Source organism: Desmodus rotundus, chromosome 12 (assembly GCF_022682495.2).
Source record: "Desmodus rotundus isolate HL8 chromosome 12, HLdesRot8A.1, whole genome shotgun sequence".
Classification (NCBI taxonomy): Eukaryota; Metazoa; Chordata; class Mammalia; order Chiroptera; family Phyllostomidae; genus Desmodus; species Desmodus rotundus.
In genome coordinates, this window is record NC_071398.1 from 44,480,091 (window position 1) to 44,495,882 (window position 15,792).

The 15,792-nt window shown below is 59.3% G+C and overlaps 2 protein-coding genes across 2 annotated transcripts in view; one reads left to right on the forward strand and one right to left on the reverse strand.

The window, feature by feature from the left end:
* GRIN2D (glutamate ionotropic receptor NMDA type subunit 2D) overlaps positions 1–4,481 on the reverse strand; it is a 37,447-nt gene extending 32,966 nt beyond the window's left edge. The window contains exons 1-2 of the mRNA XM_053915799.2: positions 4,175–4,481; positions 509–999 (exon numbers count right to left, since the gene is read on the reverse strand). Of these exons, the coding sequence (XP_053771774.1) occupies positions 509–973 (465 nt within the window). The 5' untranslated portion in view covers positions 974–999; positions 4,175–4,481. The remainder of the gene's footprint in view (positions 1–508; positions 1,000–4,174) is intronic.
* A 2,692-nt stretch (positions 4,482–7,173) lies between these two features.
* On the forward strand, positions 7,174–15,677 carry KDELR1 (KDEL endoplasmic reticulum protein retention receptor 1). Its single transcript, XM_024566446.3, has 5 exons — positions 7,174–7,457; positions 8,142–8,242; positions 8,406–8,564; positions 11,668–11,920; positions 13,209–15,677. The coding sequence occupies exons 1-5, from the start codon at positions 7,367–7,369 to the stop codon at positions 13,241–13,243; spliced, it is 639 nt and encodes a 212-aa protein (XP_024422214.1). The 5' UTR covers positions 7,174–7,366; the 3' UTR covers positions 13,244–15,677.
* The last annotated feature ends 115 nt before the right edge of the window (positions 15,678–15,792 follow it).

Genomic DNA, 15,792 nt, shown 5'->3' on the forward strand with positions numbered 1-15,792 from the left:
AGTACCTAGTACCCCTCTTTCCTGGTACCTGTCCCTGACTTCTTGGCTCCTGCCTTACCAGACCTCACCCCTCTCTGAACCCCATTCCTTTCCAAGTGACTCCTCCCTTGCTGATCCCAGATCCCACTCCTCCCTCAGATCTTGTCATCTCAGGCAGGTCCCTTTTCATTCCCAGTCCCGCCCCTCGCCCGCCGCTCCGACTCTTCCCCCAGATCCCACTCACCTCTTCCATAGAATCCTCAGCCCTCCCCATAAACTGGCCTCTGTCAGACCCTACTTCTAGATGAGACCCTAGGCAGCCCCCCGCCCCAAGCCCCCAGCTCATTCTACAGGCCACGCCCCTCCAAGTCAGCCCCGCCCCCACCTAGACCTGACCCCTACCGCCTGGCCCTTTCCAGAAGCTGACCTTCCAAGCCACGCCCCTCACCCACGGTCACGGTCCCGCCCCTTCCGCGACTGGCCCGCCCCTCGCCTCCGGCCCCCGTCCCCGCCCGCAGGTCGCGCGCACCTTGGGCGTGAGCACGAGCGCGGCGCCGCCGTGCACGGCCACGATGGGCAGCGAGGTCTGTGCCGAGAGGAAGTCGAGGATGGGCGCGACGGCGGGCGCGCGTGAATCGTCCTCGAAGACCACGCCGTGCACGCGCAGCCCCGACAGCAGGTCGCAGAGCTGCAGCACCAGGCTGCGCGGGTCCGAGCCGTTGAGCACCAGCGCCACCGGCCGCACGTCCAGGCCCGGGCTGCGCACAGCAGCCGCCACGGCCGGGCCCAGGCGGGCCGCCTCTGTAGCGTACGCGGGCCCCGAGAACACTAGAGCCACGTTGAGCGGCCGCGCCCCGCCGGGCCCCCCAACGGGCCCGCCGGCCCCGCCCGGCCCCGGCGCTTCCTCCGGGAACGGGCTGGCGCAGGCTAGCGCCAGCAGCAGCAACATCTTAGCGGGGCCCCGAGGGCCGCCGGGGCCACCGGCACCGCGCATCGCCTGCGGGCCCCGCCGGGCGGCCTCTGAGCACCAGGGTCGGGGAGGGACACGGAAGGAAGGGGAGGACACACAGAGACGGGGAATCACCGGGAGTAGAAAAAGACACAAATAAGTGAGAGACACAGCAGCGGGAGACGAGAAACAGAAAGAGACACACGAGGACGAGGAGATACAGGGCGGGAGAGACGCAGAGATAGGGAGGAGAGGGAAAGATTGGGGTGATAGAGACAGGGAGAGACTCAGGCAGAGGGACAGACCCAGAAGGAGAGTGGTGGTGAGTATTGGGGACCGGAAGATACAGAGGTGGGGAAGAAGCAAGGTACAGGAAGCGGGGGACCATGAGGCAGAACAGATGGGAAACGGACCCACAGAGATGGGAGCAGAAAGAGAGAGCCAGAGATAGGAAAAGAGATACAAACAGTAGAGAGATAGGAAGAGAGAGAGATGGAAGAGGAGACAGGGAGAAAGGGGGTGCAGTAAGAGATGGAGGTGAGGCCGAGAGGTAAGACGGAATGACAAAGGAGGGAGTTTTAGGGAGGCGAGGGGAGATGCAGGGATGGATGAAGGAAGGCAGGAGAGATAAGAGAGGTAAGTTGGACAGAGAGAGGAATATGGACAGAAACCCAAGAAGACAGAGACCCGCACGGCCACCGAGAGACAAGCACACATGAGAGATGGAGGACCAGGCAGAATTAGAGATGGAGGGAGGAGGCAGGCGGAGCAGACAGAAAGCAGGCAGACAGAAATAGCGAGGCAAGGCAGGGATCAGGACCCCACCAGGGAGGTGTCCAGCACAAACATGAAAGGAAGGCCGGGAATGCGAGTGGCAGGAAGGATCAAAAAATAAAATGGAAAAAAAAAAAGTGAGGGGGAAAAGGATGAGAAAGGGAAAAGGGGTCAGGTGTGTGGGGGAAGAGAAAGAGAGAAAAAAGGAAATTAGTGGGGTACCCTAAGGAGAGAAAATGCCCCCGTGACCCTACCCCTCACCTAGACGACAACCCCCAGCCCCTTTTGGGCCCCTTACTCCTGCCCCTGTTCCCCCATTATCAGAGCTAGAAAGAGTCACGGCCCAGGGAGGGTTGTGGGGTTGGGTGGCACAGCTGCGGAGAGCTGGGGACAGGGGTCCCTGGCTCCCAGCCCAGAGCAATTTAGTAAATTAGAGGAAATACAGCATCTCTTCCTGTGTCCCCTGTTGAATGCTAGCTGCCTAGGGTGGTCGGGCTAGGAGCCCAGACTCCCAGCTTCTGGGTCTGAGGGAGGAGGGCTCTGGGGGGTCTGCACTCCTGGTTCCCAGAGAGAGCTTATAGCCTGCATTAGGGGCTTCCTGACAGAGTGAGGGTCCAGGCAGGGAAGGGTTCTCTCTTGGCTGTCAATCAGGCTGCTGTCCGGTTGCCATGGTAGCACAAGCCTGTCTAGCCCACTGACAGCCAGAGTGGGAGAAAGGCCCATACCCCCCTCTCCTGCCTAGAGACCTCCTCTGCCACCCCCCCACCCAAACACACACCTTCCCAGAGATCCTGGGCTACTGTCTTCCCCCTAGTGGGGGTGGGGGGCTCTAAGGATGGCTGCCCCTCTCAAATCCTAGCTCCCCAAGTACCTCCTCTCCTCTGCCCTTCCCCAAGCAGCTGGCTCAATCAGCGCTCAGAATAGCCCCCCCACTCTGCCCCAAAATAACCCACAGCTGTGGCCTGGCCCAGGCAGGGTTAACACTCTGCTCTCCTCCTTTCCTGGTGGCTGCTCACTCCTCAACCCCTCCTCTGCCTCTCAAAGCCACCCCTGCCTGGCCTCTGTCCTTGGGGACCCCAGGGAGCTGCTCCCTGCGGAGGCCCAGGAGGGCAGCTCCACCCTTCTTAGGAGGCTGGATACCTAGTCTTCTCCCATAAGGGATTCAGAGGGCAGTCTCCCACCCTTGGGGGACTGAGAAGCAGCACCCCCAGCTTCCAGGGGACGCTGGAGGCCCAGTCCCCAGAACTTGCACCTTCAGGCACCATGTCCAGGCCCCCAGTCTCTACCTCCTCAGGAGTCTCAGGTCCCACACCCATCCCCATGGGGCCAGAGTCTGGTCCCCTGCTCTGTCGGGGACCCAGGAGACAGAGCCCCAGCCCCTTCCACCCTCAGACACAGAAGCCCTACCCTCCAACTTCTCCAATAGACTCAGAAGTCCTGGCTCTCTGCTCTCTCCTCACCCAGGACCCAGGAGTCCAGTGCTCAATTCCGTCCTTTCCCAGGACGCAGGAGTCCTGGCTCCCTCCTGTCTCTAGACTCGGAGATCCAGGTGTCCAGCCTTTACTCTGCCCAGAAACCAGGAGTCCAGGCCCATAGCCCTCTCCTCCCTTAAGCACCCCCTTTTGCCTCAAACCCCATCAGTCCCAACATCCTGGGCAGCACCCCCACCAGCTCCAGCCTCCCCATTTGCCTGGCTCCGGTCCTGTCCATAGCACAGCCTGAATCCCCAGCTGAGGCGGAGGAGCAGGGTGCTAGAGATTCCTAGGGCGCCCTTATCTCTGTCACTCCCCCCACTCCATCACGGAAGAGACGAGAGGCCGCTTTGATCAACAGCCCGCCCTCCCCGCACATCGCGCTGCAGACGGTGTCCCGTTTCCCCCACCTACAACACCGTGCTCTCCCGGCCCTAATCCTGGTGCCCAGATAAGGCTGGAAGGGTATTCTAGAACCTTGGGGAAGGGGTGGTAGCTTGGGAGTGAGGGGTGCCGGGGCCTGGATGCCCTCAAGGTCCTTGTCAGGGGTATTAATAGCAGACTCATAGCTCAGAGAAGGGAGGGCAGAGGGAGAGGAGAAAGGGAGAGGCACGGGCCAGCAAGGTGGGGGGAGACCGATGCGGGCAGGGGAGTGCAGAGGGCCGGCGAGATGGAGAGATGGGGGTAGGCGTGCGGGGCGTCAGGTGGATGGGGCTGGGGAGAGCGAGCAAAGTGTCAGAGAAATGGGGCGGGGGGGGGGGGGCGGGTAGGAAGTCTGAGGTGTAGAAAACCAGGGAAAAGGGACTCAGAGACCAGAAAGAGAGGGAGTAGAGGAGAGTCCCCAAGAGACAAGGGAGCTGGTGGGGGTGAGGGGAGACAAAGACCTCTGCTCACTATTCAACACACCCCTTCCCCGGAGGCCCGGGCCAACTTTCCCTGGCCTGGATCTGGGGGGTCCACGTCCCCACCCCCACCCCTGCATCCCCTGCCCCGGACTTACCTTTTCATGACCCTGTTCTGTGGGGGGGATTGCGGGGAGGCTAGGACCGGAACCCGGAGTCCAGCGACCCGAAGATTCCGCGGAGGGCTCAGAGAGCCGCTGGGGGGCCAGGCCCCGGGGCGGCAGCGGTCACGGCGGGGGCCTCCCGCTTGTCCCTGGCTCCGGCTCTCCCTCCTCTTCTTCGGTCCGTCCTGCCCTGTCTGTCCCCCAAGGTTGCGGCCACCCCGACTAGGCGAGGACGCCGCTACACATGTTGCGCTGGAAGTTGGGCCCCGGACATTGCGGAGGCTGTCGGGGTGTCCTCTCACCGCCCCGACCCCGTGGGGATCCCCCTCCGCCCACCCGGGGTGCCCCCCTCTGCTGCCTCAGCCGCGGCTCCTCCCCCCACCCTGTCCATGTGTCCAGTCCCGCCTCTCCTTGGCTCATTCGCACCCCCCCCCTTTGTGCCCTCAGCCCCCCCACCCCCAGCGTCTGTGTGTCTGTCTGTCTGTCTGGGTCACCTCTGAAGCCAGTGGCTGATGTGTGTGCTTGTGTGAGGGGCAGGAGACTGCCAGTCTGGGGAACTGCTTGCCCCTTCTCTGCTTGGCCACCTCCAGACCCCCCCCCCCCGGGCGCCCCCACTCTGAAACCCAGGCAGACACACACATACACACGCACACACGCACCACCTCACTTCCCTGGGATTCCCTTCAACACCCCCGGAGCTTGAGAAGGGAGACACACACACACACACACACGCACACGCGGGGGGCCGATGGGGGCCGGGCTGCCACTGCCGTCAGGGGCTGTGTGACAGACAGGAGGACACACGGGCGGCCAGGGACGCCAGACGCCCGGCCGGACGCAGGCAGGAGGCACAGAGCCCAGGTATACACCATCCATTCGGGTTTGGGGGCTGGCGGGAGGAAAGCGGGGGGCCCGCGACACCCAGGCAGGCGGCTCAGGATCGGTACAGACAGGCAGACCCTCCCTCCCTCGCCGCCGCCGCCGCCGCAGCCCTTACAGACACACCCCCCCTCCACCAGCCCAGCCCCAGACACCCGGACCCACAGATCCTCACCAGGCGGATGGCAGGAGCACGAGAGACCCCTGGGGGCCGGGCGGACCCACCCAGGCCAACACCCCCCTCAGCTGGGTACGGATGGCCGAGGGAGGCTGCGGGCGGAGGGTGGCGCGGCCGCCGCGGCTTGGAGGAGCCGGAGCGGGAGGGACTCGCACACTCGCTCTGTTCTCACACACACACACACTCACCCGGGATGCGATTAACATTCAGTCCCCGTCCGCCCCTGCCGGGAGATCCACAGCCCCCCTCTTGGCCTCCCTGGGGACCCCTCCTCCTGCCGGAGCTGGGGGAGGGGGCTGCCCCTCACCCCAGCTCCCAGCCTCTGCCTCCCTCCTGGGACAAGAGGGTGAGGGGTTGCCAATAAAAAGGGAAGAAGTGGGAGCAGGCGGGGACTCAGAATCTGGCATTGAGGCATCGGGTCTGGACCTGGACTTCCGGGTCGGGTCGCTGCTGCCCTCTGCCCCTTCCCCACTTTGAGGCTTGAGAAGCAGGAGGCCTTTCACTGACTTTGGTCTCCAACATGCTTAGGACCCAGCTTTGGGCTTAGATTGGTCCAGAAGGCCAGGCTTGTAAACTAGGTCTCCATGCAGACAGCGGCCCCGGCTCCCAGCCCCCTCCTCTCTCAGGCCCAGAAATTCAAGTCCCCAGACCCCTCCTCCCCCAGGACCCCAAAGTCCCGGACTCCAGCCCTCTCCGTTTAGACCTCAGGCTCCAGGTGACTGGTACCTTCTTCCCTCAGACCCAAAAGCCCAGGTTTCCGCCGCACTCCTTCCCCAGGACCCAGGATTTCACGCCCCCAGTCCCTCCTCCCTCAGACCCAGGGGCCGGCGCCCCTGGCTCCCTTCTGCACTGGCACTCATTAATCCAGGATCCCTCCTCCACCGTCCCTTAAAGCATGCAGACAACCTGACCCCCTAGCACAAACCACTCTCAGGGGTCCACTAGTCCAGGGCTCATGGATGTCTATCCATCCCTCTGGGGAACCCATACCTCTGTACCCCTTCTTTTATTGAGGGGCTCTGGCCTACATGACCTTTGTACTCAAAACATCCAGGAGGACAGCTAGCCTCCAGTAGACAAAGCCTGGCCCTCTCAGGTCCTTCACAGCCAGCTACCCAGCTCCCACCCCTTCTGTTTCTGTAATGTGTTGGGCTCCTGAGGGCAGAGGCCAGGAGTGTACGTGTGTGTGTGCACGCGCACACACCTGTGTGTGCCTGTGAGGGGCAATTCTGGAGCTGGGGCTGGAGCCAGGGCCCTGGGCTGCTCACTTCAGGGTCTGGGAGAGCAGGGTGAAGGCTTATATTCTTGCAAGAGAGACTTGGGCCTGAATCTCTGGGTCTCAGGGGGAAGAAGGAGTTGTGCCCCTAGGCTCCTGGGTCGAGATGCTGGAAACACAAGATGGCTGAGGTGGGACCCTAAGGAAGGAGGGCTGGGGGCCCTGGGGGAGGAAGGGGGTGGCGTTCCTGATTCCTAGGTCCTGAGGGAAGAGGGAGCTGGGAGATGGGACTGCTGGGTCCTGGGATGGGAGGTGGCTGGTGGCTTGGACTTCTGTGTCCTGGGAGGGCGCTGGGATGCCGGAATCCTGGGTCTGAGGGAAGTGCTAGGGGCTGCTGTTTTCGTCCTTTGGGTGGATCAGAGCTTGAGGCCCATGAAAAGCCAGCCTCTGGATTCCTGTCTAGGGTTTTTAAAGGTCCAGAGGTCAGCTTCCCTGATTGCTGTCAAGGGTGCAGGTGGGCACAGACTGCCTAGAGGAGAAGGTGCCTGATTTGGGAGTTTCAGATCCCTGTGAACCCGCAAATTTCTATGAGGCGGTCTTGGGGGTGCATTCAGCACCGACTCTGCAAGCTGGCTGCTGCAGGGTAGGGGGCGCCGGAGAGCCACGACTCCGCCCTCCAGGGCGGGGCCTCCCGCCCGGACTCCTCCCCCTCCCGCCCTCCTCCCTCTTCCCAGCTCCTGCTCGGCCGCCAGCTCCCGCCTCAGCTCCCCCTCCAAGAGTCCCCTCCCAGGAGCCGAGCCCACCCAAGGGCCCCTCTCCCGCCCTCCGGCCCAGCCGTCCGGCCAGAACAGCCGCCCCGGGGGGCAGTCCCCCAACAGCCTGCTTCCCTCCAGCCCAGCCAGACCCCCCAACCATGAATCTCTTCCGATTCCTGGGAGACCTCTCCCACCTCCTAGCCATCATTTTGCTACTGCTCAAAATCTGGAAGTCCCGCTCGTGTGCTGGTGAGACGCCCACGGGAGCGGGAGTGCGGGGGCGAGTGCGGGGGGACATTCCATGACTTGGGGAAGGGTTTGGAGGCAGTAGGGGGAAAGATCCCTCTCCCTACAGCTTGCTGGGGACCCCCCTCCCAGGTCCGGGGTCACCTGGGGGTCAGCTCCCTTCACCAGACTTGGGGTGCATATAGTTTGGTGAGGGTGGCTCCAGGCACCCAGTTTACCCTCCCCCTGCCCCACTGTGGGCGGCACCGGGTTCCGGGGCTTGAACAGGGACCCGTGGCAGGCAGGGAGGTGGCTGGGAATTGGTGACGTGGACTGTGGCGGCCAGGAAGAGAGCGGGAGGGAGACGACAGGTTCTGGGGGTGCTGAGGGCAAGTGGGGTTCTCCTGGGGCCCCACCTGGAGTCTGGACTTGGAAGGACCCTGAGGGGACTGGGGGTGGCTATGAGGCCTAGTCTGGGACGGAGCCTCGGGCTGGAGTAGCTCCGGAGCCGGGCTGCCCCCTGGCTGTGGGCCGTGGGAAAGGGCCCTGCTGAGGCAGGGCGGGCTGGGGAGGCCTCCAGGGACAACTTCACTCCAGAGCTGCGTCCGGAGCTGCGAGCTGCGTGGAGGCTCATCCCAGATGGGGGCCTAGGTTTACCCCCCTTGCAGCCCACCCGCGGACTCCCCCCCCACTCTCTCTGCACCACAGGGATTTCAGGGAAGAGCCAGGTGCTGTTTGCTGTGGTGTTCACTGCCCGCTACCTGGACCTCTTCACCAACTACATCTCACTCTACAACACATGCATGAAGGTAAAGCTCTGCCTCGCGGTCTTGAGGGGGGAGTGTGGGTCCCAGGCTTCTGGGTTTGAGGGAGGAGGTGACAGGGTCCCAGACTCCCAGAACTGAGCTTATTGGGGGCATAGGCCCCAAGAGCTGTAAACTGAAGCCTCCTCTGCATCGTCCCCCTCAACAGGTGGTCTATATTGCCTGCTCCTTCACCACAGTCTGGATGATTTACAGCAAGTTCAAAGCCACTTACGATGGGAACCACGACACGTTCCGAGTGGAGTTTCTCGTTGTGCCCACGGCTATCCTTGCGTTCCTGGTCAACCATGACTTTACCCCTCTGGAGGTAGGCTACCTGGCAGGGTCCCTGCCGTGGGGGAGGGGCTGTGGCAGAGCAGCTATTGCCAGTGGACCCTCTCGAAGGCCTCCTTCTGCAAGATTTGCTCAAACTTCCTCATTTTAGGACATAAAGCTCAGTTGCCCGGGCTCTGGAATCTGATGATATTAATGAATGGCGGTGGCCGTTCACTGTGTGCCAGATGTGCTCTAAGTGTTTCATGTACGTGAAGCCATTCGTGTTCACAGCAGCCTCATTTTACAGATGAGGAAACTGAGGCTGAGGGAGTCGAAATGACTCAATCAAGGCCAACTGCCTAGTGAACGGCTCAGGAATTGGGGACAGAGGCTCTGGAGCCAGGCTACTTGGATTTGGATCCCAAATCTGCAGCTTTCTGTTAGTGTGACCTTGGGCATGTGACTTGGCCTCTCTCTGCCTCACTTTCCTTGTTTACGAAGTCGAGACCAGGCCACGTGAGGGTTTACTGAGATGATACAACATCGCCTAGTGGTTAAACACATGGACTCCAGAACCAGAGAGCTGGGATTCGAAGCCCACTTAGTGGCCATGGGACTTTGGACAAGTCAGTTTCCCTGCACCTCAGTTTCCTTATCTGTGAAAGGGGGATAATTAATTCCTACTTTGGAGGTTCTAAGGAGGGGTTATATAGCACAGTGAGGAAGTCCTATGCTAATGTTTCTTCAGCGACTGAAGTGTTTACTTTTACTCCTGATACTTTTACTCCTAAACATTAGCTGTGGTAGTTTTTACTCTGTGGCATTTTGGTGGCACCTGTGCAAAGTCCTGGGAGGAATTTTGGGAGGGCCTGCGCTAACTCTGCGTTCTCCTGCCTTGTGGGAAGCTGGCCCTGAGTGGCCAGATGGGCTGATGTTTTCAACAGAGGCCCCAATTCGGGAGTTTTCCCTGGGAGATCTCGCTTTAAAATGTGGGCCACAGATTCAACGTGTATTTCTAAAAGCACCCCGTAGGCTGGACAGACCTGACAGAGGGTGACTTTGGTCCCACATCCCAGAAATGTCAGGGGGAGGCTGCAGCGTGCTGTGGCAGGAACGCCGGGCAGAGCTGCAGGCCCTGGGCATATCATTGTCACCACCTGACCCAGGGCACTCACCGAGCTGGCCCGTTTTGCAGAGGTGGAGACTGAGGCTGGGGGAGGTGGTGGGGCTTGCTCCAGGTAGAAGGTGCCAGACTAGAGCCCAGGCTTTTTGACTCCATTTTTTTTGGTTCCCTCATTCAGAGGGGGGGCATCCCTTTGTGTGAAGTATTGGCACTGACTGAGCCTCTGAGAATGCCGTCCCTCAGCCATCCTCACCCACTTTTTCTGGAGAACTGAGTTGAGGCTCAGGGAGAGAGCTCCCAGGGTTCGAACCCAGGTCTATCTGCTTTCAAAGCCTACGTTCTTAGTTGGTGCATACTCAAAAAATTATTTTTTAATCACAGAAGGAAACTTTAAAATTTCAGATGTCATGCATAGATAAATGTGATGAAAACGTGACCTCCCATATCCCCCTGGGTTACGATTCTAGTCCTGAGCGTGACCCCAGGGGTTGGGGGAGCGACAATGTAATTGGTAACTTTTCCCAGAGTGTCCGCTAACCTGGCTTGCTAAGAGCCTTGCTGCAGGATTCAGAATAATTATCGGAGCAAACGCGGGAGTCCAGCCACCTGGGTAGGAATCTACCCACATTTTAGCTGCGCGACCTTGGGCCTCAGTCTCCTCATCTGACCATGGGGATAAGAACAGCACTTACCCGCTAGGGTGAGGCATTTCAAGCCTGGAAGGGTCAGGGAGCAGTGCCCCATGGTAGATGCCGTGTGAGCATGCGCTGTTATGAATACGTCCCGATATTGCCCACTTGCCTCCCACAAACCAAAACAACCGAGGAGGAGCCATCCCGGCCACCTGGCCTCGTTCTCTGAGGGGAGGTTTTGGTGTGTCTATGGATCACGAGATGGGACTTTCAGGTGACTGAGGGCTGAAAAGGGCCGAGAGATGTCTGCAGTTTCTTCTTCCCCCTCCCCCGGTGCCCTGTCCTGCTTACGAGTGATGACTGTCACTGGTCCCTAAATGGTGGCCCGTGACAAGCACATGGGAGCTCTCTCCCATTCACTCATTCATTCATTCATTCATTCAGGCATCGAGTATGTGCCAGGGGTGGGGTCATGGTGGGGACAAGATAGACGACCCTGAGCCTCAGGACTCACGTTCAGGGGAGAGCTGCTGGGAAAGAGATGAAACAAGGGTGTGTGATGGTCCCAGGGGGTGGGTGGCCAGGGAAGGCCTCTCTCCGGAGGTGACTGAGGAGCTGATCCTGGGAGGAGGAGGAAGAGGCAGGCAGTCTGGGGAAAGAGCTGTGGAATAGCAAGTGCAAAGGCCCTGGCGTGGAGGAGCCTGGTGTGACGGTGGGCCAGCCAGAAGGCCTGGCTGCAGCCCCGAGATGGAGGGAAGGGAATAGGAGTCGAAGCCGGATTGGGGAGGGCCTGGAGGACCAAGGTTAGGTTTGGATTTTACTGTGGCTGTGAGAAGAAGTAGCTACTGGATGGTTTTAAGTCGGGGAGCCACACGGTCTGACGTATGTCTCTAAAGACTGCGCACAGAACGTCGCCCCTACAAGGGCAGGAAGATGTCTCCATTTCAGAGGTAAGTGGAGCCTCGGAGAATCTGGGTCTCTCGCCCAAGACCCCATAGAAGGGAAGGCTCGGAGCCAAGCTTCCCACCTGGCCCGCTGTTGGGAGAGGCCTCATCGCCAAGTACCCATGTGCACCGACTCTGAACCCTTGGTTTGCATCCCAGCTCTGCCCCTTGCTACCTACATGGTCTGGGGCAAGTCTCTTCCCCTCTCTGGGCCTGTTTCCCCCTCTGTGGCACGGGGGTGCTGATAACAGCACCTCCCTCATGGGGTTGTGTTGAGGACTAAATGAGAGCATGTGGCGCAGGCAGAGCGCTGTCTGGCACACAGAAGTGCCGCTGGTACTCCTCGCTGTTCCGGCTCTTCTCCAGCGTCCCAGTCACTGCCACCTGCCTTCTCTCCCGCCCTGGCCCCTCCCACCTGGTCCTGCCCTCTGCCCCTGCTCTGCCTCCTCCCTGCAGATCCTCTGGACCTTCTCCATCTACCTGGAGTCGGTGGCCATCCTGCCGCAGCTCTTCATGGTGAGCAAGACGGGCGAGGCGGAGACCATCACCAGCCACTACCTGTTCGCACTGGGCGTGTACCGCACGCTCTATCTCTTCAACTGGATCTGGCGCTACCACTTCGAGGGCTTCTTTGACCTCATTGCCATCGTGGCCGGCCTGGTCCAGACGGTCCTCTACTGCGATTTCTTCTACCTCTACATCACCAAAGGTAGCCAGCGTGGGGGCCGGCCACAGGGGGCCTGCCCCCATCCCTGTTTTCACCCTCCAGCACCCCAGCCCTGCATCACTTCAGGAAGCGATGGCTTCCTCCCCACTTCCCGGGGTCTCAGCACCCCCCTGCCCTCCTAGGAATTCACCAGCCCCGGCCTCCCCAAGGACCAAGGAGCTGCTGTCCTTGGACCCCGCATCTCTGAGGGAAGAGTGCAAGGGGCTGCCTTCCTGCACAGGGGGCTTCCTCCTTGGACCACACAGACCAGATCTCCCTCTCCCCAGCCCTTGGGCATTTGCGGGAAGAGGAGACAGGACAGAGAGGGGCCCATGTGGCCTCTGACTTTTCCTCTCTCGCAATTTGTCCTAAGCCCTCCTCCTGCCCTGAGGTCCGTGGGTGTCAGTCTGACACCCATAAAACAATCCCAAATCCCCACGTCCCCAGCCCTGGAAGTGCTCAGAGAAGGGAGGGCCTCGTCTCTGTTCATTGATCTCTGTCCACACCCTCAGGGACTCAGGCCCACTATGATTGAGTGTGTGATTGATTGATTGATTCATTCATTCCCTGAGCACCTTCCTTGTCCCTGGCCAGGGCTGGGCTCTGGGGATGCAACAGCAGGAAAAAGATACACAGAGCCCTCCTGTCCCTTTATAATCCAGCTGGGGGAGGTGGTGAATGAACAGGGAGAGAGAGATGGCTGCCGGTAGTGTGGAGAGCAAGGACAGAGGAAACCAGGGGTGTGAGCCGCTGTGGAGAGTGAGGGGCTGCTTTACATGCGGGGTGGTCTCTGGGGAGACCTCTTCTCTTCGAGGAGGTGGTGATTAAAGCAGAGACCTGAGAAATCAGGTGTCAATCAGTGTGAAGGAAAGAGGAGACAGGAGGGCAGAGGCCTGGGGGCAGCCCTGGGTCCCTCGGGATTAAGGCTGGGAGGGTGGGAGGTGGTGGTCCCACCTGCCCAGCCTGGCCACACCCTCTGTCCCCATTTCCCTCTTGCCATCTAAGGCCTCCAGCCCGAGGCTTTCGTTGGGGGGGGGAGGGGCAGTCATCACTAGAAGGTATGGGGCCTCCTCTAGTCTCAGTGCTCAGCCCCTAGGATGGGACTAGGGTTCCCCCACCCACCACTCAGTAATTCAGGCTGACTTCCCCAATTTATAATCCAGAGTCCTGGGGCCAAGCCTCCTCCCATCTCTGCCCATCCTGGTATCCAGGCCCCTGCTCTGGGTATGGGAAGCCATCCTCTCCGAGGGGGCCCCCATCGTCATGCCTGTCCCCCTTTCTCTCCTCACAGTCCTGAAGGGGAAGAAGCTGAGTTTGCCAGCGTAGCCCTGGTCCTCGCCATCCCTCTCCTCGGCAGTGGAAGGTGATGAGACGGAGAGCCTTCCTGTCCAGGGGTGACTTTTTTAAGATCCAGCCTTTCCCCACTCCCCATCTTCCTCCTGCCGGGTTTCAGGGGGTGGTGGAGGACCCGAGACTTGGGGAGCTCAGGACCTGGGCTGTTTGTAGTTTTTTGCCTTTTAGAGAAGAAAAAAAAAAATCTTTCCACTATTTAGTTTTTGATTTTGATGACTCCTTTCTCTTCTAGTCTCTGGCTTTGATTTTATAAACTGTTTCAAGTATCCTGTATTGGGGAGGGGGGGCCAGGGTGAGAGATCTTTTCTCTCTCCCAAGCCCCTCAGCTCCCTTCCAGATCCCACCCCCAGCCCCACTGTTTGCCAAACACTAAATCTGCCTAAACCCACCCTCTGGCCCTCCCACCCTCCCACCCCCAACCCTGGCTGGGAATGTGGCCCCTGCCCCCGAAACTTCTGGGCTGGGGAGAGGGAGGAGGGGAGGAAAGTTTTCCCCTGATTTTTCATAATAATTTTTTCCCAGAGTTTGGGGTTTTTTAGCCTTGTCCTCGTTTTTGGGGCATTTAGGGGGCTGGCTCCAGGGTTGCCATGACTCAACCACCGTGTTTTTTGTACGGAATTGATGGTTGATTCTTTGTTCTCTTGAAATAAATCGAGGAAAATGACGCCTCTCTTTCGCTACTCCTTGCCCTCTCTCTCTGGCGTTTGTGGGGTCCCACCTGAGCCCCTCTCTCTGCTTCCACTTTATCCCGTTGACCACCCACAGGCGGCTGAGGCCTGGGAGGAGCAGAAAGAGGAGAAACGGGGTTTCCCAAGACTCTGACTGTGCCCCGACTCCTCACAGTCCCGCTGGGGAAGATGCTTTGGAGAAAAAAGTCTCGAAGATTCTCCCTATCCCTGACTGTTCTCCCGAATCTCAGGGTGACAGAGGACCTGAGGTCACCAGCAGGTCGCCAGCAGGCAGCCCCCATCCCACTCTTGTCTGGCATTTCGTCGAGCCATTCTGTTTTCTTGAAAAAAAAAAAAAAAAAAAAGGAATTGGTTGAGTCTTTACAAACCAGAGTCTCACATTAAAATCTGAATTTCTGGATTCTCTTGGGGAAAAAAAAAATCTCTCCGCCTGACAATGCCAGGTCCTCGTTTCTGCGTGGCAGCAGAGCTGAATGGACGGCTGCGAGCTTTGCCCCACAGTCCCCAGGACTGGGCCCAGGGGTCATTACCATTTATTATCGGGCTGGCACGTCCTTGTCTGTTTTTGTTTGTGGAGTTAAAAGGAAAGAAGGTATTTGCCTCGTGTCCTTCCATACCTGGCCGGTTTACTTCCCTGCCATTATCTGCCTGGCACTTAGAAGCTTGGGGAGTTTTGTCCTTGGAATTCGTCAGACTCCCTAGGTGTCCTCTGAGACCTTCCTTAACCGCCCCCAGGTCTCCAGCAGGATGGTTCTGGAAGCTTCGGGAGGCAGGTAGCTGCTGTTTCCCGAGCAGCCCGTTTGTTCCTGCCATGCATGTTCCGTGCAGGGGCCCACTGGACGCTCAGCACCCCTCGGGGGTCCCTCTGCGGAGGAGGAAGTCGAGGCTCAGAGGGCTGGTGGCAGAGGCGGGTTTGTGCCCAGGCTTCCCGGCGCTGGAGCCTCTGTTTTAAAAGACACCGCTGTGGGGTTTTTCAACTATGTTTTTCTTTCTCTTAAGCCAAGGGACCTTCTGTTTAGAGGAATGTTGCCCAGGGGCCTCGTATGGAAAATGCAGGAACAGGCTGCTAGCGTGGATTTGGGGCTGCGAGGCGGCTCTCCATGAATTCAGCCTGAATCATCACTGCCAATTGGGCCCAAGCCTCTGGCTTTCCGGCTGGGGCCCAGAGAAGCTAAGTGGTACGTCCCAGTTTCCTGGGCTCGCTCGCGGCAGTGCCACAAGCGCGCCAGTCCTCCCGTGTCCTGCCTCTCTCTCCCCGATGCCCACAGGGACCGCGTCCTGTTTGTTCTGTAGCCCGGAACTGAGCTCGGGGCCTGCCCCGCGGGGAACCTCGCAGAGGGACTCCCCACAACTCCCCACAACGCGGTCCCTCCGTCCAGTCTGTAAATGAATGAATGCTCCGCAGGCCGCCATGAGCTCCGCGCTGGTGCATGTGGTTTGGCTGGCATAACATTAAAAGAAAAATTCACATGAAGGGATGTCCGAATGTTCTAGAAAAACAGAAGGTTCTAGAGGGGGACTGCCCAGCATGGTGGCGATCAGCTACAGGGGACCATCAGCACTTGAAATGTGGAGAGTCCAAACTGAGATGTAAAATAGGCGAATGATTTCGAGAACTTGGTGTAAGAGAATGTAAGATATCTAAGAAATTTTTATACTGATGACATGTTGATCATATTTTGGATATACTGGGTTAAATAAAATATATGAAGATTTCACTTGTTTTGCTCTCCTTTTCTTACGGCGGCTACTGGACTATTTAAAATCCCACGCCCAGAAGCTCACATTCTGTTCCACGGGGCAGCGCTTCTCTGGGCACCCTGCACCCCGGTG

Coding starts and splice junctions, on each gene's coding strand:
- KDELR1 (XM_024566446.3), top strand. CDS start 7,367: ATGAATCTCTTCCGATTCCTGGGAGACCTCTCCCACCTCCTAGCCATC. Junction 8,565..11,667: donor ATGACTTTACCCCTCTGGAG/GTAGGCTACCTG, acceptor TCCTCCCTGCAG/ATCCTCTGGACCTTCTCCAT. Junction 11,921..13,208: donor CTACCTCTACATCACCAAAG/GTAGCCAGCGTG, acceptor CTCTCCTCACAG/TCCTGAAGGGGAAGAAGCTG.